Source organism: Lissotriton helveticus, chromosome 1_1, assembly GCF_964261635.1.
Source record: "Lissotriton helveticus chromosome 1_1, aLisHel1.1, whole genome shotgun sequence".
NCBI lineage: Eukaryota > Metazoa > Chordata > Amphibia > Caudata > Salamandridae > Lissotriton > Lissotriton helveticus.
Window position 1 is genome coordinate 1283688516 of NC_136057.1, and position 21800 is coordinate 1283710315.

Below are 21800 nucleotides of genomic sequence, written 5' to 3' on the forward strand. Positions count from 1 at the left end.
TATCTAGGAAATCATGGACTTTTCAAAGAACTGAGTCTTTGATGACGTTATTAAGTCCAATCACACGTCAAACCCGGCACCTTCAAAGTATAAATATGCCTAGATTTGCCCAGACCAAAACACGGTGGTTTGGAGCAGATCGACTTACTACTTGCCCGACGCCATGCAGCAGCAAGTGCCGAAGGAAGCCAACCTGACGCACTGAGAGACGCTGTCTTTTCTCCTGCCGAGAAATCCAGCTCCAGTGTTTCCAGGCTACCCTTGCGGGTTGCTGGGAAATCGAGTCCTGAGATAGAGATACAAGACCTCCTTCATTCTAAACCAAGGTACGGAGCTGATTAGACCTTAGAGAATTCTTGGACAGATTCTTGGCAGGGAAATACAAAACTTAAGCTACTCCTCACTTACTTCTTCCCTTGTACTAGACTTAGGTTAGGTACACCAGGGTAGACGTATTTTAGAAGCACCAGTTGAGTACTTTTAGTCATCATTTTATCACTGTATGTATTTTATATGTTTTAGGCAACTTATGGCTTAGAAACCATATCATGCTTTTACAGTACTACTTTATAATACTTTTCGTATTATATGCTCTGTACTTTATAACCAGTATTACGATTGTAGCAGTACATTTCTTATGCTTGAGAAAGAAGACTATTCAATAAATACGTTTTATTGAAAACGCCCGTCTCTCTATTTTTCTCAGCACCTCTGGTGAAACGAAGCATACACGATTGACTGAGTAAAATAGTTATCTATTGTTTCCGCGACTCTAGAGATTGATTTCTTATTCTTGATAAACAAAGTTGTCATGTTTATGAGGTTGCCAGAAACTAATCCCTTCTTGTGAATTCGAGAACATTTCTAGTGACCTCTGAGCTAGCTGGCACTCACAATTAAGTCTAATATATACGATAGAGACCTAGTCGACCTCCGTCCTACGTCTAAACTATAGTATATGTTATTCCAATGCGCAGAGCCTATTGGGAATATAGGAACTACACTACAGAACACTAAATTAATTTGCAGCTGGCCTTGTTTTCCTTCCAATGTGGGTATGAGACCACACCAGACATTTCAAGAACCAGCACTCTGGAAACTGCTTTGATGCTGTGTCCTGTGTTTAGATGTAACCAAAGCTACACATCATGGGCCTGGCCCTTGATGGGCATACACCTATAGTCAATACTCCGGGGCGACTTTAAAAGTTATTTCTCCCAGTCGAAAAATCACGAAACTCATGGGAATTCAACATGCTATTTAAGGATCTGCTGTGGACTGTGATAAAAGTGAACAGCACCATGGCATCAGCTACCCATGGCATTACATATATCATGCAGAATAAAGGCATATCTGAAAGACGCCATGCCCTGAAATCTAGCATAACTAAATCTTTTTGATCATAAAGGTATAGGAGAAAGATATGAAGAAATAACAGAAACTGACAATGAGGTAAGCTAGATTTTTGCAATTGACCAACTGAAGTTTTAAGGACCCTTTGTTATCTGCTGCTCCTCATATGACTCAGGCTTCAGGTTTAGTGTCATCAGCTCTGCTGGTGGCAGATTCCCTATGCTAAACGTTTTTGAGCTTGGGATTTCGCAGGGCTCGCCAGATTCTGGGACGCTAGTCAATTAGGATGTATTTCTTCCTGCCTCTAAATTATTTCTATTCCATCTGTATATGATGAGGTGTTTTAAGTCTATAGGGTTCAGACTGTAGACCCAAATATTACAGAAAACATTTTATATTCATTTTAGTAGTGATGTTGTATACATACCCACTCAGTGGTGTGGTCCCTTTAAGTATGGTTGCATAGCTGCCAGGACTGCAAGAGCATGTGCATTTTGCACCAGGTGTGGCCCCAGAAGCATAAAAAAGGGAGTACATAAATTATAAAATCACTTGGAACACAGTTTTTCTGAGCTATGTTCCCATGTGGCATTCAATAAAGACCTGAAACAACTCCTGTTTGAGCACTGTCATCTATTTCTCCTTAATGCTTACCATCAAGCTTTTTAACAATGGGGGTTTGCTCTCCTCTCATGGCTTCCTCTGCTACTGATCCACTGTGTTCCATTTCTATCCTATATGTACACATTTTCTGTCCTAACTCCCGTTATCATATTTGCCCCCAATTAGGAGGTTTGAAACACAAAGATGACTTTCCTCAGCATGTCCGCACTTATGTTTCTGGTGTCTCCAGGGCATCGTGTCGGGAACATTTTAGTGCAGGGCTCGAGCAATTTTCGCTACCGAATTAGGAACCCTCCCCTAGCTATCGCATTTATTTGTTCTTTGACTTGACTCGATCATTGTGCAACCCTGAACTGGGAGCCCTCCTTTCTTTGTTAGAGTCTGCCTGATCTGGTTCGTTCTATCCGTTTGCACTCTTGGGGTTCAGGGCTCTTTTGCCTCAGCTATGGGTCTGGCTGGGCTTGGCTAGCCCTCCATTATGGGGGTCCCTCTCTCCTCTTCCCCACAAGAAAGCCCCATCCTAAAATAGCGGACCTATCCCCTGATGATTATTCGACATTGGACTAAAGTCTCACAAATACATAGAAAGGAAAGAAGGACTTTGATGCACATTTAACTGGAAAGTAACAGGCGGACATCTTGCACTGGTATTGGGTCTACCCCTATTTCAACTGAAGGGATCTGCTAGCCTTTAAAAGCCAGCCTTTTTTATGTCACTCTCAATCCTGCCTTATTAGTAGAGTTTTAGGGTCTGATTTATTTTGATGCAATACAACAGTTTCGGGCTCTAGGAGAGCTTTAAGGGTCTGAGCCACATATTATTCCACTACAATATTCTTCCTCTGACAGCACTCTTGCTTTTGTTTTCAACTCCCTATGCATTAGACATCTATTCACAGACAGGTATGCTCATAGCTGGATACTTTTAAATAATAAGATTATTGTTAACCTTTAATCTGTTGTACCAATAACCACCATGGAGCCAAATAACAAATACTAGCTATAGCTTGCTGTCACAGGTGGGCTGTAATGTATTCAAGATCAAATACCCCCCTAACTAAATATAAAAACGTAGCAAAGAATTACAAACACATTTCTCAAATGGTACACAGAGACACCCATATCTGATGCCTATTTTTGTGTTAAAAAAAGGAGTTTTGGTCAATGATTTAATCTTCTTCCCCAGCGGAAGAGCTCAGTGGAGAAAAATATAGACTCTATGCTCTGAATTAACATACCTAGTTAAACACCACATGGTTTACGAATCACCATAATACCCTCACAGGCCTTCAAAACCGAAGCAACCATCTTCTACTACAACAATGGGAACGTTCTCATCCAATCATCTGACCAGAATCTACAGCAGTTTGACAAAATCTTCACAAAGATAAAAAGTATGGTATCAAGCAATGTCCCCACTGACTCCAGAAGAAATCTCTCCTCTCGCCCCACAGCTGAAACACATATCTCATCCCGTCCCACCTCTACCCTATCACCTATGTCGCCTCCAACACTGTAACCATCCATGTTAGCTCCAGATCATCTATTCCTAGTGATGATTGTAGTCCTCTCTCTACAATCCACAATCTGATCTGCCCTTTCCCTTAGATCATATTAGGGTGTGAACTAATGTCTACTGCTCTAAAACTGTCAACTGCCCTAAATCGGAGCTATTCATGGCTACTGATAGCCCTCTTTCACTCAACGACTCCCCCTCTCCTACCTGATCTGTGACCAAATCGGTGACCTACTCAACCACTTTGGCCCCAAACTGCTTGCAGCGACCTCCTGACTATGCATTCGGCCAGTCATTGGCACACCTATAAGACTTCCTCCTACCCCTCTTCCAATTAGTACTTTTAGTATACATCTACTACCCACCATCCTTTAATCACCTCCACCATTACATCCCTCACCTACCCCAACCTTGAGGGACCACACAAGTTCCCCTTCTCTAGGCCAGACGACACTACACTACCATCTGTATTGCTGACCCTCCTTTCCTTGAGGACAAACATGCTGATCTGGATCCAGACCTGCAGCTAGTTAAAGCCAATCTCCAGAACCTTATACAAACCACCTCGAAGCTCGAGAAGCTTTGAAACCCCAACATGACCCCTTAGATTAACAGGTCCCACACACTAATCCAAATTACCCATGCACAAGGAGAAGCCTGAACTACTTCTGGCATGGGACATTGATCATTGAGAACTCATTTAGCTTGCATTACAGATCTAGATCCCCATCTAAATCGCTCCTCCAGACAGCAGAGGCTTACAGACCATTCATCTGAGGCTGACATTCACTCCCCCCTGTTATTATATACCACTACACATAAGGACTTGTCACTATACCCGGTCCCTATCAAAATTATTCTCTCCAACAAGCTCAGAGAACTCAGCCCCAACTACAGAACCATGAACAAGCTCAATCTATTGTGTGTCCCCATAACACAGCAAGAGGTATTAGTAACCAAATCTCATATCATGTCTATGCTTCTTAACTGCAAGTCAGAAGTAAGACAAGCAGCTGACGTCGCCGATCTGATTCTCGCATAAGATCTCAACCTCCTAATCTGAACTGAAATGTGGCTCAATTATACTTCATCTCCTATTCTAAACATTCTAGTTCCACCCAACTATGACATCATAAGACTGGATAGATCTGGAAGGGCTGGGGGTGCATAGCTTGCATCTACCGCTCCATGCTCACCGTGAAACAGGCACAAACTGCTCCACTGCCCTCATGTGAATACCTAGGTCTTGAAATATGGAACAATGACAAGTGTGTGTGCAAACTCCACACAATGTACCACCCCCAGGGAAATAACTTCGCTTTACTCAAACAAATAACGGAGACCTCGAATGCCGACCAAAACACCAACCAGACCATCCTTGTGAATTTCAATATTCACTGAAACAACTCAAATTACCCCATACTGAACACCTCTAAATCCTTCCTTTCAGACCTAAACCTTACCTAATCATGTTATGGCCCAACACACAATAGAGCGATACAAAGGGAATGATGGACAGAGCGCTTGAGCAAATCAAACACTCACCCCCAGTCAACTGATCTGGGTTTAATCCATCACCATTCTTTAGCTCACTCAGCCACCCCAGTTCAGACACACAATAGAGGCTCCATCCTCAAGCGAATCATAGCCAAGAATAACGTCATTCAACTGGAGTCCCCCTCTGACTGGCCAGATTACTACCTAATCTCCTTCCTCATCTTGGACAAGGGGGAAACATCCTTTACAACGCAACTTTTACCACGCAGTGCCGTTACGATGCAACTTTTACAACGCAAACCATTACAACGCATTGCGCTGGGGGGCGCTCTAGGATAGGGAATAAGTTTAATTTACTGTCCAACACCTTCCCTAGTGTCCACGGGGACTGGAGTTGGAATAGTAAATTAAACTATTCACTATCCTGCACCCCAAAGCGCTATGCGTTGTAATGGTATTCGTTGTAAATACCGCGTTGTAAAGGCATGCGATGTAAAAGTATGCGTTGTAACGTCATACATCCTGGACAAGGTGTTGATCACACAGGGCCAACCTCTTAAACCCAAACTATGGGCCAGAGACTTGAGAAATATTAATCTAACCTATTTAACTTATTTTAGCAGCAACCTCCTCCCTTCCCCCACTAACATAATGAATGTGAAAGATCTCATAGAACATTACATCCAATCCACGTCAGTCATACTTGATACCATTACTCCAAAGCAGCAAAGCTGATCAAAGAGATTAGCTCCATACTCCAGCTTTGGACTAAGATTGGTAATGAGTCTCTCTCTAAGGGCATGATTCCTGATTGCCTAAAGATAGGCCAAGGGACCCTTTTCCTAAAAAAGCCTAATGCGAACCTATCGGACCTCAACAATTCCCATCCAAATACCAACATCCAGACACTAGTAAAGTTACTTGAGAAATGCGTACCCCCTCAACCACACTGTGCAGTTTCAGCTCCTAGACCAATGCCAATCTGGCTTCAGAATGGGTCTTAGTACTGAAATGGCTCTTACATACATAGTAGATGACTCCCGTGCTTGCTTATACTTCTTGATCTCTCCTCTGCGTTCAATATGGTCAAACATGCCAGCATGATTGACTTGCTGGAAAGAAGGATGGGGCTATCTGGTCCAGTTTTAAACTGGTTCGCCTCATTCCTACATAACAGAGCTCAAAGAATCAAAGTCAATCAAACCCTTTCTGAAATTGCTCCGGTTTCTATTGGAGTGCCTCAAGGATCCACGTTCTCATTCACATTATTCAACTTGTTCATGGAATATCTTATCAAAATTCTGAAGCATTCAAATATTCAGTGACACATGTACGCAGAGTACACACAATTGTAATTGAAAATTTCGTCACCTGAAGTTATCAAACCTCTCAACTGCACCCTATTGAAAACCCAACAATGATTAACTGACAATCAGCTTATGCTCAATACACTTAAAACGGAATTCCCCTTGATTACCCCCTCAGAATCACCCTGCCCTCGTAGAAGAACGGCTCATACAACTTACAGCTCCAAATTGCGCCCCCACATTATTGACTCTAATAGATCACTAGGTATAACATTGGACAAACTCTTGAATATGCAAGAACATATCAGTGCAACCACCAGGGGAGCCAATTACCAACGAAAAACACAAAGGAAAATCATACCCCTTTTGTCCCGGATGACGGTAGTCATCTCCCATAGATTATCAGGAGTGCTACTTTTGCAGGCTTACCCAAAGTAAGGCTGGCACCACTAAGGGCCACATGACACTCAGCTGCTGGGCTCATCACGGGATCCAGAAGATTCAACCACACTACACCAGACTTAAAACATCTAAACTGGCTCCCGTTTGAACCAAGGATCCAGTTGAAGATAGTCTGTATGACACACAAGGTACTTTACCACAATTCTCCCATCTAATTAGCTAATAAACTCGATCTGTCTGGTGGTAGTCGTTCCATAAGAAGCACTAACTTCCTATTACTGAAACCACAGAAGTTCAACAAAAAGAAAACGTACAATCACTTCTACTCCAGTCTAGCCCCAAGAATACGGAAAGCACTTCTACCAGAATCAAGTTAAACCCCTCTGGTTCCTCCTTCAAAAAAAGAAGTAAAATCTCTTCTGTTGATTAGAGTTCTATAACAGTAGCCCTAAAGCTATGCAGCTTATCTATTTTCCTGTGGACACTTCCGGATCCAGAATCTACTAAGCGGGGCATTTTATTGTATCTCCTGTTCGCGCTATATTAAACTTCTCAAATAAATACATAAACTTAGAATGTACCCCTCTACTATAGCTTGCAAATATGAAAATGATGTGTATATATATTGATTCTACTGTATTTACATGAATTACCAGCTCAACTCTGTAAAACATGTTTATTCTGCTGGGGCCTGTTTTATTTTAAGAAATATTTAATTAGAATAAACAACACATTAAAAAAAACTAAGAACGATGTTAACATTGTATCCTTATGATCAATTGTCCTTGTTATACAATACCAACATATTGTTAAATTATATTTTTCAATGTGCTTCACATAAATGTGCGACATTCAATAAAAAATTAAACACTATTTGTTTACATATTTATCACAATCTAAAGTCTGTCATGCTGGGTCATTTTTATGAGGATGTACAAACTGATGAATCAAAGTGTAAAAGTATTTCTTTATATTTCACCTAAGTAGTCGTGGTCAGATCATAAGCAACTGAATTCCTCATTGGAGAAAACAATTAAAAATCCATGTTTTTTAAAAAAAAATACTTATCCTATACACGTAGAGAAACTAGATTCTGTGTGGTTGGGTTCTCACTGGCAAATGTTATGACTGCAAGATGATCTTACCTTCATAAAAGGTGATGAAGAAGTCTTAGAGGATTATGAATGGCATTACTAATATTTCATGCAATTTAAAACAATCTCACATTTTTTCATAACTTTTTTTGATCAAAACAAGTACCAGTGTGCCCCTTAATATCCACAATCACACTATTTATAAGGCTACTGGTGCTAAATTCCGCGTAACTGCATATATATCCCTACTGTGCTTGCTACAATTACGAGTACCCATATTATACCAAAACACCGGTACGAGCATTATTGCCTCTCCTACTCTTAGCACTACTCTAGATCTAAGTGCCACTAGGAACACAGAAGGTACTACTGACAATACTAACGTAGGAATTACTACGAAGGACACTTCCTTTGTTGTTACTGCTACTGGTGACACACTAGTACTTTTAAAAGTGAACTAATGCTACACCTACTATGCCATTTATGAACAGTATTACTAATGCATGAAGAAAAGTATTTTCTATGCACTTCAAGTATTAGTCCAACTACTGATGTAACTACTTCAACAGTACCACTGCTATTTTTAACATTAGCATTAGTACGTCAAAAATAACCCATATGCAAGCTGTGGATATTTGCACTTGGGTCTTGGTTCTCAGAAGCTTAATATCAACAAATATATTTTGCATGTTACGCAATTTGCTACTTTAGGCAAAAGCATACTTTACTTGATTAATCAGTTTTATATGAAGTGTTTATATTATTTAAATTAAAAAAAACAAGTAAACCCAGCCATATGTTCTTAGTAAGTAAGCAGTCTTATTGAAATATATAGATCAATGTACCGTATCAATAGCAAAACATAGAAAGTTTTTTTGGTCCCTCTGCCCTCCCCAAGCAGCTATCCACTTTCTCTTAACGACTTTTACAACATAATTGGTTGAATTTTTTATTTAAAATATATAAATACTATGGTGTGCAGCTGCTGCCTTTTTACTGAGACTATTAACCACCTGCACTGCACCAAAGGATACCATGCATTGAGAGGTGCAGGAGGGGATGTAAACAGATTGGAGATATTGGGATAGTCCCTTAAGGACACCAACAGGAAGAGGGGGTATGGGCAAGGCCATCATTAAACAAAAAAATAAAAGATATGCACCACAAGGCGAGGCGGTCCATGAAAGCTAGTTTCATATCTGGGTTTTTCAACCTTCAGCGCACGGCACAAAATACAAAAAAGTAGCAATTACAAAAGAAAAGAAAATGTTTATGGTGACTGGGGGAAGCACGCCGCCAATATTTGCTGGCAAATTCACCAAGTAACAATCATTAGGGCACAGTATGTGTTGTGACTGTCCAAGAGTAAAAAAGTCTTAGAACAATATTACTCATTCGTTAACATTTTAGCTGTTTGCAAAAATAAAAGTTAATAATAGTAATTATGTGAAAAGGTACATGTTCTTTGTGATTCTTATTATTTTTTATTTCTAAAACAGTTTTAACCAGTTAAAGTCTTTAGGTCGGGATCAGTCACAACAGTGAAACGCAGCCCATATGCGACTCAGAGATCAAACTAAGCAAGGTTATCCTCATTTTGAATGCCATTTTTCCTATTGTAAAACAGACACCAGTGTAGCAATATTACCAGCACTTTATGATTTAATCCCATGCAAATCTGTGCTAACTACTAGATTTCTGCCTGATGCAATTCTCTGCATTTTTCTGGGGACAGAGTCCTCCAGGGTTTCCCTGAAGACTTCGGGGTGATTACGATGGCGAGGGACGGCCACCGGACCCTCCACCTTCGGACAGAAATTTTCCCCTGCCACATTATGATGGCGGGGGGGAATCAGACTTTACCGTGGTGGGCGCAAAGACGACCCGTCATGGATCCGCCACAGGCAATCGTTCCGATTACGTGGCGGAGCGGTCTGCAGCTGTAAAATGGTGGCGGTGCCTAGCAGGGACCATCCGCCAAATTACAATGCTGGCCTCTGCCAGCCTTTCCATGGCGGTAGAACTGCCATGGAAAGGCTAGCAGGGATTGGTTTCGGGGGCCCATTGCGGGCCCCTCTAGTGTTGGGGGGAGGTGGTGGTGCACTGGGGGGTACCCATGGTACCCCCCTGTATTTACCTGCACGAAGTGGCAGGCACCGCATGGTGTCTGCCCCATAGTGCAGGGAAATGCACGGGATGGCAATTTCACATTGTGGAGGGTGCTGCTGCCAGTAGCACCCGGCGCAATGTTAAAGTGCCTGGATGCGACCGCCATGGTGCCGGTTGCATCCTAATGTGGGGTGCGGCACTGCCGCCTTACTGGTGGGCGATTCCAGGCACCGCTACAATGGTGGGCGGACTCAAGTCCGCCTGCCATCGTAATCACCCCCTTTGTCCCTAAAGACAATATTGTGTTACCACACTAGTCATAGCACAACTTTTGGTGGATACCGATGTTGCTTGCCCAAAATGCAATAGGAGGCCACTTGCAACGAGGACCAGAGTTAGTATGAAAAACGTAATGAGTTCTGCGCTTTATGAGTTTGTAGTCTATGAAAAGACAAATTATCTTTTAAGTCATTGACCTGCAGAGAAATAGTTGGGAAAACGAACGAGTTTGTGAATTTCTTCCAGCAGATTTTTCAAAGCAGATGATTATATTTAAATTAAGTAAATTTAAATTGATGACTTTTCATTTTTTTCCATTTTTCTTATACTGCATGTGTAAAAAAACAGAGGCATTTCCGTGCTAGTCTTTAAAAAAAAACGATTACAAAAGTGAACTTACATGTATATTGCCCGCTTCACAAATCCGAATATAAGCACATGAAGTAGTAAACTACAGTAGTACTACTTCACGTATTGATGCATGTCTCTGTGAACCGGTCCCAAATTACCAAAAAGTAACAGGGCATAGAGAGCACAGGTCTTTCTTTTGTTCTAACTGTATTCACTGAATACTTTCACTTTAGAACTATTGGACCTATTTACAATAGCATTTAAGAATAGGTGAAGTATTATTACAGAAGTGCCACCTCAAGCTGTCATAAATGCCTTGATGAATCAGCCCCAAAGTGTGGTGGGAGGACATCAGAGATGCTATCAATTATCCTATTTGTGATTTTATATAATGGGGATTCTGATGTTGTCACGGTTAGCATAAACTTCTGATTTTCAAAGTTATTGAAACGTTTCCTTTTACATTTTAAGATTGTTTTCAGGTATGTAGTTTATTAGGAGAACAAAGGTTCCGTACATCGTAGACAAAATATCTGCATATATATGATGTACAACGGTCGCTCTAACCAGAAAGCACCCCTGTTGAAGTACACTAGTAATTTAATATATAGTAAATGCAGAAGTCCGTTGTATTTAGTTTAAAACAAGACAAGAGGATTTGAAACAAGGTCCTTAGAAGAGATGTGATTTCCAGTTGCTGTGTGCATCTGTTACATGACAGAGGCAAATCATTGCTTTTTAGAAGTTTCCATTCTTGCAGAATGTCAATTACCATTCCTGGGGATGTATTGGCAAGCTCTCAGTCTACCCCTCAAACGGGTTTTCTTTGAAACCATTGTGAGAATATAAAATAAAGCATGTACACATTAACCCCAGGTCTAATATTCTTAAGAACTCTGCATTAAGTCTTCAAAATGTAATGTGGAAGTAAGAACGTGGACTCTGCCACACAAATTAAATAACGACATATTTAGGTTGTCAAAGAAAGAGGTAGTCATGCTTTTTCTGTTGCGTGGGCACCCCTTTCACAGCTTTGCACCCTTCTTTTCAAGAGATAATGCTCAAATACTTTCCTTGTGACACAGTTCATCTCTTTGAATGACGGTGTTACCTTCTTTTCACACAGGGATTTCAAAGTGAGTAAGCAGTAGAACAGGTCAGCTCGTCTGTGTATTTCATACAAACACATCCCTGAACTTTGCAGCACATTTCTTTCCTTGAATCGAGATAGATAACAGAACATAAAATGTGCACGGATATGGGAATACACGTTCTATCCAATTAAATAAATATTGTTATTCCTCTTTAATATGAAACTACACTATAGTATTCCAACAAGTGTATGCAGTCCGTGAAAGAGAGCCGCAAGTAAACCAGATCCCATCACCACAAAATAATAAACAGAAGAACATTAATGTAACCTGGGACCTGAATTTTCTGAAAAGTTCAGAATAGCAGCAGCTAATACAGAATAAATAATAAAAAAAGATCCGCCAAAGATCTTTAAGAAAAAAATCTCAGTTTCAGGGTACAGATCTTAACAAAATTGTTACAGCTAAGCTAAAAGTATTTTAAGTGGTAAAACCTTAAAGAGATAACAAATAGCTACAAACCTGAACAAGGACGAAGTATCTCTTCTTCCATCGCTTCCAAACTTTCTGTCCAACTGCATACAGATACCTGTCAATATGAGCATGACATTATTTATTCAATTTCCAGTACTATTTTTTTGTTTGAATCTGTTTAACATTTTGCCAAATAGACAATATACATGGCATCATTTTTTTTTAAATATGTTTATTGCATTTTCCATCACATCACAGTGTCACAGTAATGAAGAAATGAAAATGAGTAGTCATGCCTTAATACAAATATACAAATAACGGCTCAGTAGCTACTGCATACAGTTACGTACAGCATTCAGTATGAGTGTGAGGGCTAATATGTAATCAGAATAGCAGAGCAGCATGTCAATCTCGTATACAACCGGCATACAAGTAGTAGATAGGAAGGTACAAGGGCGGTAGTAAGGCAAGTACTGCTTCCCGGCATTTTCTCAGATACGTGTTCAATCCGGAACATAGGGTGTGCTTCAATAAAAGTCCAAAGTAGGTTTGGCATATTCATAATACAATATACATTCAAAGCTTTAGTATTAAACAATCAAATATAAAGAACAATCTGAAAAAAATAGATGCTAGAACCAGAGACTGGGTGGTGTATAGTTGTGAGTGCATGTGTCTGCGCGGGGCGCGTAGGGCAGGCGGACGGGGGCAGGCCTGCGCCTCGCAATAGTAGCAGAGTAGTGCGAGATATAAATTCCGCCAGTTGCTCAGCAGGGGGGGAGGAGAGGGGGTGGGGAATGGGGGGGCTAGGGGGGGAGATAGGGGGGGTAGAGGGGGGGAGGGGGGCGGGGGGGAAAGGAAAGGAACAGGGCCAGACGGGAAAGGAAAAGGAGGGGGGGAGGGAGGAAATTATTAATCAGAGCCACGCAGGGGTAGACAGCAAAGCTTAAACAATGCCTCTCCGCAGGCACGCTTGATGGAAGGCTGCCAAAATGTTGTCCCAGTCCAGTGCTATGGGATACTTGCAGAGTCCCGCCGTTTCTTCGCTGTGCAGCGCAGTGCCTTCCGCCCGCGCCCAGTTGTCAAAGGACGTGCGCCAGTGCAATGCTAGGGGAGGGGTGTCATTTTTCCAGCGCCTGGTAATGAGGCGTTTTGCCGTTACCAGCCCCAGCTCCCAGAATCGTTCTCGGACCTTTGTCTGCTTCGTCCGTCTGAACAAACCCAATAAGCATGCTTCCCATGTATAAGGTAAGCTCCCTCCCGTTGCCTGTGATAGGGTATCCACCACCGCCCACCAGTAGGAGTGCAGGGAGGGGCATGTCCAGAGTGCATGCAAGAATGGTGCGTCCACGAGCTTGCACCTGGGGCACGCTGACGTAGTCAGTCCAAAGTATCTATTTATTTTGTCAGGCGACAGATAGGCGCGGTGCACTAATGTAATATTGTATTATCTTAAAGCGGGCATTGCGTGGAACATGTAGCATCCCAGCCAGTATCCGCGACCATTCCTTGTCAGTCCAGTCCCTGCCCCTATCAGCCGTCCACTTGTCACGCAGCCGCTGTGACGAGAACTGCATGTGGGAGTGCAACGCCTGAGCAAGCCAATGCACCACGTGGGAGCCGTTCATATACATGGCATCATGTCAGCTACATTGCAATAGCATCAATTAGATGCCTAACACATACGCCGGCATGTACCGCATTTCGGTCAAGTAGAAACACATAATCAGGAGAGAATAATTCTTGCGGAGTATATAACTGAGATTCAAAATAGAAACAAAGTATTATAACATTATATTAGGTAATGCAGAACATATCTCGTCTGGCAAGATCTATGTTAAGAGCTATGACATTCTTCGTAAATCTGCTTATTGGTTTATGCAGAAGAAAGCCAGAATCAACTTTTGCATGCATGATGCAACCACATGTGTGACCCCAGTTGAAAGGGCCTGATCTACGAGCACATACAGTGCGACATGTAGGATAAACTAAGTAATCATTTATGCGAATCCGATGCTGACACCAACTATGGTGGAAGTGTCACCACAGAGCTCATGAAAATGAATGCAATGCAAGAGCATAGTAAAACAGATGCAGAACAGGGAAATAGGGCACAACAAAATAGGGACAAAATAAAAAGATGGAAGAAGGGGTTAACTGCCGTGAAGCCCCCCCCCCCCCCGCCCAGTGCCCCTCAGCCTGTGCACTGCCTGCACATGATAGTCAAGCAAGTAAGTATTGCATGTGCAAATATGAGTTTGCTGACTGAATAAGGGAGTAGTCTACTAAAGTATACCCCGTATTTGCAGAGTTGATGGGATGCACCCGCTCATGGCACCACATCAGTCCATTCGCCTTCCTCGGAAAGGTCTACAGGTTCAATTTCCAGTACTATGATACATTACTTATAGATACCTGTTAACAGAGCACCTGATAAATTACAGAGCATGATAAAATGAATGCACATTCCAGTACACAACACATAGATACCGGTCAATGGAACCCATGGTAAACCCTATAAACATGACATCATAGTTATTTATTTTATTTCTATGATACACCATGTACTGAACAGTATATTCCCAAAACATGAAGACCTAACTCATCTAACATTACAGAATCGGGTCTCGTACCAACTTGTAACGGCAGAACCCCACCTGATATTATTCCAGGGTTAACTTTTAGAACCTGGAACCATTCTAACTTTATCGACTATTTAATGGTTAATCTATTACACAGGTACATGATAAAAGATATGATTATTCTAGAATGTGTTGAAGGTGGTCATTATCTTTTCCCTCTCTGTCTTCACCGGTCCCACTGAGTAACACATACTGTGAACTGCATGTGGAGAGAAGTTGTTGCAAACAATCACATTAGAATCAAATGGAATTCTAAAGATCAACCAGAGCTCTTTCAACCGAGCTGTTGCTCGTTTTTGTGTATATCAGACCCTTACTCTTCATCTTGAAACAGTCTCACAATCTATTGATGATTAATCTTTAACCAGCTAACCAGTAGCAAAACACTTAATATGTGGTTGTCTGCCACATTATTCTCATTATAAAAACTCACCAACAGTGTCATGTAACCTGAATAGGCAACAAAGCTCTTACAAAAAGCGTATATGTTAGTATTTAGAAAGACATTAGGATATGCTTCGGGTTTAGATTAGAAATGAGAACTCATTGTGTCTGCTTGGATTATAGGTGAATTACGAGTTAGAAATTATAGCTCCTTTGGTCCCTTGCATTTTTCAATCAAAACACATTGGCAGAAGATTGTTGCAGGACATTCCAAAACCAGGAGATGAAAATATTGTATATTGTCCATTGTATGGTGAGGCTTGGACGTTCTTGATGATTTTATAATCTCTTTTCCTAGATAATGAACTGAACAGACATAATACATTTCCTGTGTAAGCAGAAAACAGACCTATGTTTTCGTTCGAACCAGAGTTGGCAAAAATCCTGGATAATTTGGTTTTAAGTTTGATTTCAAAATAATGTAGGAGATGATCCCGGTTTCCTAGTTTTACTATTTAAGTTTTGTATTAGCAACAGTACTACAGAATTGCAACATATAAAACCTTCTGTCCATTGGCCATTTTGCCCACAGCTGAGCTGGCATTTAGGCCAGATGTACAAAGCATTTTTGTCTGGTCGCTAACAGCCCGATTTGCATAATCGGGGAATTTGCCGTCAGAAAAATGCTTTTTCAAATGTACAAAATGCAATTCAATAACTTGATACTGAAGTCCATTTTGCATTTGCAATTTTGTATTTGAAAGGGGGGTTTTTAGGGTGTCCCTTCCAAACACCGAATCGGTATGGTATGGTATGTATTATTGTTTTGCGACCGAATTCCAGTTGCAAAACAGTAATACTTTACCACCAGTTTAAAACTAGTGGAAACCAATCTGCAAAGAGGAAGAGGTCCTGGGTCCCCAAGGGATCCCTTCCCCTTTGAGACTGTAAATAGACATATTTTTTAAGAGCAGGCAGTGGTCCGGCCACTGCCTACACTTCAAAAATTAAACTTCAACGTTTCATTTTTTCTTCTTAAATGGATGCCCTTTTCCATTAAGGAAAATGGGCTGCATTTTTTAAAAAAGATTGCTTTATTAAAAAGCAATCACAGACATGGTGGTCTGTGATTCCTAATGGGTCACAAACCGACCCACTTCATGAATTTTCACGAGGTAGGTTAATTTGCGAACCACAAGGAATCCCTTAATGAAACTCAATGAGTTTTATACATTAGGAATACAGATTTCCGAATTGTGTTTCGGAGAGAATCACAACTAAGGAATCAGTATTCCGGATGTTTGTACATCAGGCCCATAGTATTTCAAGGTGGTAGCCTTTTCAGTGAGCAGGGGATGTAAGAGCATGTATGAAGGGCGGGGCTTCCTTGCTGGAGACATGTGCTTCTCGCCCTCTCAATATTCCTGCTTATGGGTGGTTGTCTCTCTTTCTCTTTCCCATTTATCCAACTCTCGGTCAACAAGTCTCCACTCACTCTGACTCACTTTGCGCCCCTAATTTACTCTTTTCTCTTTGTCACTTACAGTGAAGTGCTCATATGTTCATTTCAAATCTTTACAAAAATGACTGTGAAACATTAATCACTAGTAACCTGCTTGAAACAGGACGAATAGGAATATTGAGCTCGATGAAAGGCAACATAACAAGGTGCCTGCTGAAAACATTGACCCGCCCTCCATGCCAAAGTATTTATAATCAGGAAGCAAAAATATACTTATGTTGCCGGCTATTGAAGTAGTACTAGCAACAAGGAGCACCGGTACCGAGAACTCTCATATACGATGAATGTCACATTCACAGCACTCACAATGCAAAACCCCCTAACATGCAGTGGCGATGTATGCCCTTGTAAATGAATAAACAAAGTAGAATCCACGCAGAGGGTGGCAGTGGTCCCTAACGTGATGGGGAACACACAGTGTTGTTTAAATGCCCCTCACACACCAACAGGCCCCTTGGTGTCATGCTTCATCATTGGGGCCTTCGCATCCCTCTACGGGATGCGGCGTGCTACGACTAACGACTACGTAGGAGCACTCAGTAGTGAACTATGTGAGGGTGTGTGTGTATATTAAGGGAAGAATGTGAGTGAGGTGAGGTGAAAAAAGTGAGTAAAAAATACCTGGCACGTAGGAAAACAATTATTTATTATGTCCTCGGCTGGTATTGATAAAAGGTGCAGAATCTGGTTGAAAAAATACGTACTAGGGTATATCAACCATTAAGGTGTCAACATGTTTCGGAGCACAAGGCTCCTTCTTCAGGACGAGGATATGCACTTTATCCTCACCTTACTCACATGAAATGTGAAAGTGTTTGAAAATTAATAAAAAATAAATGTGTAATGTACCTATCAATGTTTATGAATAGGTATGTTCGTTGCGCCCAATTGGCGTCTGAAAAAACGTATTTTCAAAACTCAGATGGCCTCATGAGCCTATGCGTGGTATTGGGGGTATCTTTCTCCGTTGCCCCGTAAACAACGGTTACTGCATGGATCAATCGCCTGCCTTCCCCTCAACGCGGCTCCGGAGCCGCGTTGAGGGGAAGGCAGGCGATGAGGATAAAGTGCATATCCTCGTCCTGAAGAAGGAGCCTTGTGCTCCGAAACATGTTGACACCTTAATGGTTGATATACCCTAGTACGTATTTTTTCAACCAGATTCTGCACCTTTTATCAATACCAGCCGAGGACATAATAAATAATTGTTTTCCTACGTGCCAGGTATTTTTTACTCACTTTTTTCACCTCACCTCACTCACATTCTTCCCTTAATATACACACACACCCTCACATAGTTCACTACTGAGTGCTCCTACGTAGTCGTTAGTCGTAGCACGCCGCATCCCGTAGAGGGATGCGAAGGCCCCAATGATGAAGCATGACACCAAGGGGCCTGTTGGTGTGTGAGGGGCATTTAAACAACACTGTGTGTTCCCCATCACGTTAGGGACCACTGCCACCCTCTGAGTGGATTCTACTTTGTTTATTCATAATACCTAGGGAGACTGAATCCACTTCTCTCTCTCTCCCCCCCTCTGTTATATCTTTGCCCTTGTAAATGACCATTAACGCAGTAACTTTGTTAACGCTTCTATTGGAAGTGCATGTTTCGTAGCAAACACCAGACCCCGAAAATTTGCTGCGCGGAAAATAAAATGTCCAGTAAATACTGGAACATGAGGATTTTGATACAAAAGTGCCACAATCCACCAATTACTTATTTCCCATTTCAAGGCAGAACTCGTAACATGCGCAAGCTATCGCACCTGATACATTTGCTTGCACCTGATACATTTAAAACTCTATGATGTCAGATTTTTTTGGGTGCAGTAAATGTCACACTCTCTTCCGGGGCATTCATATTTGGGGCCTAAATCTTTAAAACCTTATACTGTTTATTATTTAAACCTAGATTGAGGTTAGAAAATATAATAACTAAGAATCTCTATGTGATGTTTCCCTTATGAGATTCTGGCCAAACTAAGCTCCCATTTGTATATTTTGCATAGAGGCCGCTGGTCTACCACATTTCAGCCTTTTGGATTTGTTTATCTTAATTAGAATGAAGGAGTGGAAAACCCAATGTCTCCTCTTAAACACAGAGAGGATGTTTCACGAAAACAAAGCATCACTAGCATCAAGAACCAGGTTTCAACTTCTCATCTTTGGAACCTCAGCTCTGTGCATTTAACACATTTATTAAGAACGCCACAATAGGGAATGAAATAAAAACATATTAAAAGCCTTAAAAGAATGAACTGGTGCCAAATACTCATTCATCAGTGTGTTACAATATTTTTTATGTTCTTCTTTTCTACATTTAGAAGGTTATTATTCTGCAGACTTTTTGCAGGATACAGATAAAATGAATGTCATGGATTTAAAAACCACTTTCGTTTCGTCCTTGATTTTGACTGGAATTGGTAATTAGATGCCAGACAGGTTTTTTCAAGGTAGGTCTTTGTTAAGATTTTAGTATTTGAATCTGTACATGAGTCTACGAAATTGATTGCGGTAATATCTACTGTGCTAATGGCTCTGTGCTGCAAACACTGGGCCATGGCCAGACAAAATCTCAACACCTACCTCAATAGCAATGAGCCCATATATCACAGGATATAGTATAAACACTAAAAAGCCCTGTCAATACAACTCAAAACAAATTAAATTCCCTCAGACTATAAACCACGACAGGCTACAGTGGGCAGCACAGTTCTTATCCTAGGAGGTTGTGTTATCAATACAAGAATTGATTAACTCTTCTTTCGATTAAGGCCTTGGGGACCAGTGTAGCCAGTATTCTGGGAGTGGAAGTACTCACCTGTAGATTATAAGCATTTATGTAGATCGGAGAATCCAATGACGAAAGCAGTCTTTATTTTATAGGATTAGAGCCTGCTCGGATTAGGACCTATGGTGACCAGCGCAGTTCCTTTTCAATGAGTGAGAGTCAGGCCCGGTAGCAGGGGAGGCCTTAGGCATGTGCAATCTGTGCACCTGCACAGGGCCACCAAACCCCAGGGGCCACCACGCCAATATATATCCTTAATATAATAATCATCTGAGGATGGATACATATTTGCGTGGAGGCCCCTGGCAGGGATTTGGCAGCCTCCGGCTCTGTTCCACTTCCAAACACTCTGACCCCCCCCCTCTTCACTGGCCTCCGTGCCTGCGTTCCTCCGGGGGCCCCCTACCTACGCTCCCTGCCCAGGGCCGCCATGAGCCTAGAGCCGCCCCTGACGGTAGAGTATTACCTTATGCTTGACTTTAAGAATCTTGAAACATGGTTGTCCCTCCACATCATCCAAGAAGCAGCTCTGGCTTCTGAAAATGTTAATGCTCATTCTCATATTGCCCTTACAAGTCTATATTTGTGCTTGTTTAAAGAGGTCCAGGGTAGGGAAAAAGGTTTTCCTTGATTATCCCTGCACTGAGAACACTCAACAACAATCGTCATTCTAGAGCGTTCCTTTGTTGGATGGTGTCAGCTTGGGTTTGAGACCTATTGTTACATCAGTCACTGGATTGTGCCTTTAACTTGCTGTCACTATATTTCGGTTGAAACACTGATTTACACTCACTCACATTACATTTGAGATTGCATACTTCTTCAGGTAGTCAAGATTAGTTTTCTCAAACAATAGATGATGCCTGTTACTAGTTTAGTAAATTTCAAACATTTTCTCACTGCCTGTTTTGGGACAGTGAGCCTGCAGCAAGTGTGCACTTCTGAACACTCGGACTCCCCTACTTTCACTGCTCTCCTTTAAACATATTCAAGGAGAAGAATACTTTACCTCTTCCTCTGCAGCCGATCTTTATAGTTGAAGGAAGGATATCTTACACTCAGATGAAGCCAGGCATCACAACAAAGCAAGTGCTGCACCACAGGGTGTGGAGAGGTGCGTACAAGGGGAAGAAGCTCACAGATGTATAACGGTAACAAATCGCTGAGTATATTTCAGTAAAGACTGAGGTACATATCAAAAGGCCTAAGGGAAAGTTGCGTCAAGTTAGTTCACCACCATAATTTCTTAAAAGCCGAGGCAAAAATGGAGAAAAAAGTCGTAGGACCTTCATCAATAATTGAATGGCTACAGAGTGGGCAACCTTACTCCAGAAAACATCCTCTCCATAGTGGGGAGGGGGCAAAAAATATCCAGTCATCATATATGCATTACTAGCAATCACGAGCGGGTAGAGGCATATGTTCCACCTTTGAGATTTTTGCTGCATGCTATGACTGCAACATTTTTAATGTTTAAATGCTTCGTGATGAGATACTTTTGCAATATTGTAGCAGAAAGGTAAAAAAAAGATTGCTTGCATGCCAAAACTCCATCATTAAGGTAAACTGTTTTTGTGTCAGTCAATGGAATCGTCAGAGACATAACATCAAGAAGGGAATTATGAATCTATAACTAGTTCCATGATCAGCCTTGTAAATAAGTACAATTAGAAGCTTGTCCTCAATAGAAAGTCAATGGTTGGTATGTGACATTCGAAAAAAACAGGAGTTTGGGGGAAAGTGTGCTCCTTTCAAGCTTTTGACCCTGGAACATAATCACTATTTCCAGAGTATAGTTGTTGTTTTATGCAGTCTTAATTTTTCTCCAAATTTGAGATTTTTTGGGAGCAGTATGGCAGGTAAACAAAGTCACTCAAGCACGTCCCCAGCAATTGGCACTCACTATTAGGATTTCACTACAGGTTATCTAATCTTGGCCACTTGTTAACATTTTAGCTCCCGCCCTTGAAACTTCCCTGAAATGCCAATTACTTGTTGCAAGGTCCACTTCACCTTTCACTTCAAGGCACTGATACGTGGCACCATTGCATGGCATTGTAAATACAAGATTGATTTTTTTAAATAAATTTGGCAACCTGATTCCACTGTATCACATCCACATACAAACATTTTGGTGCACAGTGGTTCACTAAGCATGCGATGTTCATCAAGGTATAGCATATCATAATTGACTTAGTAGGTATGAAAACTTGCCCTCAATTCTCCCACGTGCAATTCAAGAGTCTGTGAATATTGGTATTTTTACAAACACAATGTAGGAGTATGTTTTCAATTTATATTCAGAAAGGCCCTAGCCAGAATGACCCTTTTTGCCTCTTTTCATAGTAGCCGAATTTTCCA

The 21800-nt window shown here is 41.4% G+C and overlaps 1 protein-coding gene across 5 annotated transcripts in view; it reads right to left on the bottom strand.

The window, feature by feature from the left end:
- CADPS2 (calcium dependent secretion activator 2) overlaps positions 1-21800 on the bottom strand; it is a 2489915-nt gene that overhangs the window by 1234825 nt on the left and 1233290 nt on the right. For all 5 annotated transcript variants that reach the window (XM_078680818.1, XM_078680809.1, XM_078680789.1 and 2 more), the window contains exon 9: positions 12146-12212. In XM_078680818.1, the coding sequence (XP_078536944.1) occupies positions 12146-12212 (67 nt within the window). The remainder of the gene's footprint in view (positions 1-12145; positions 12213-21800) is intronic.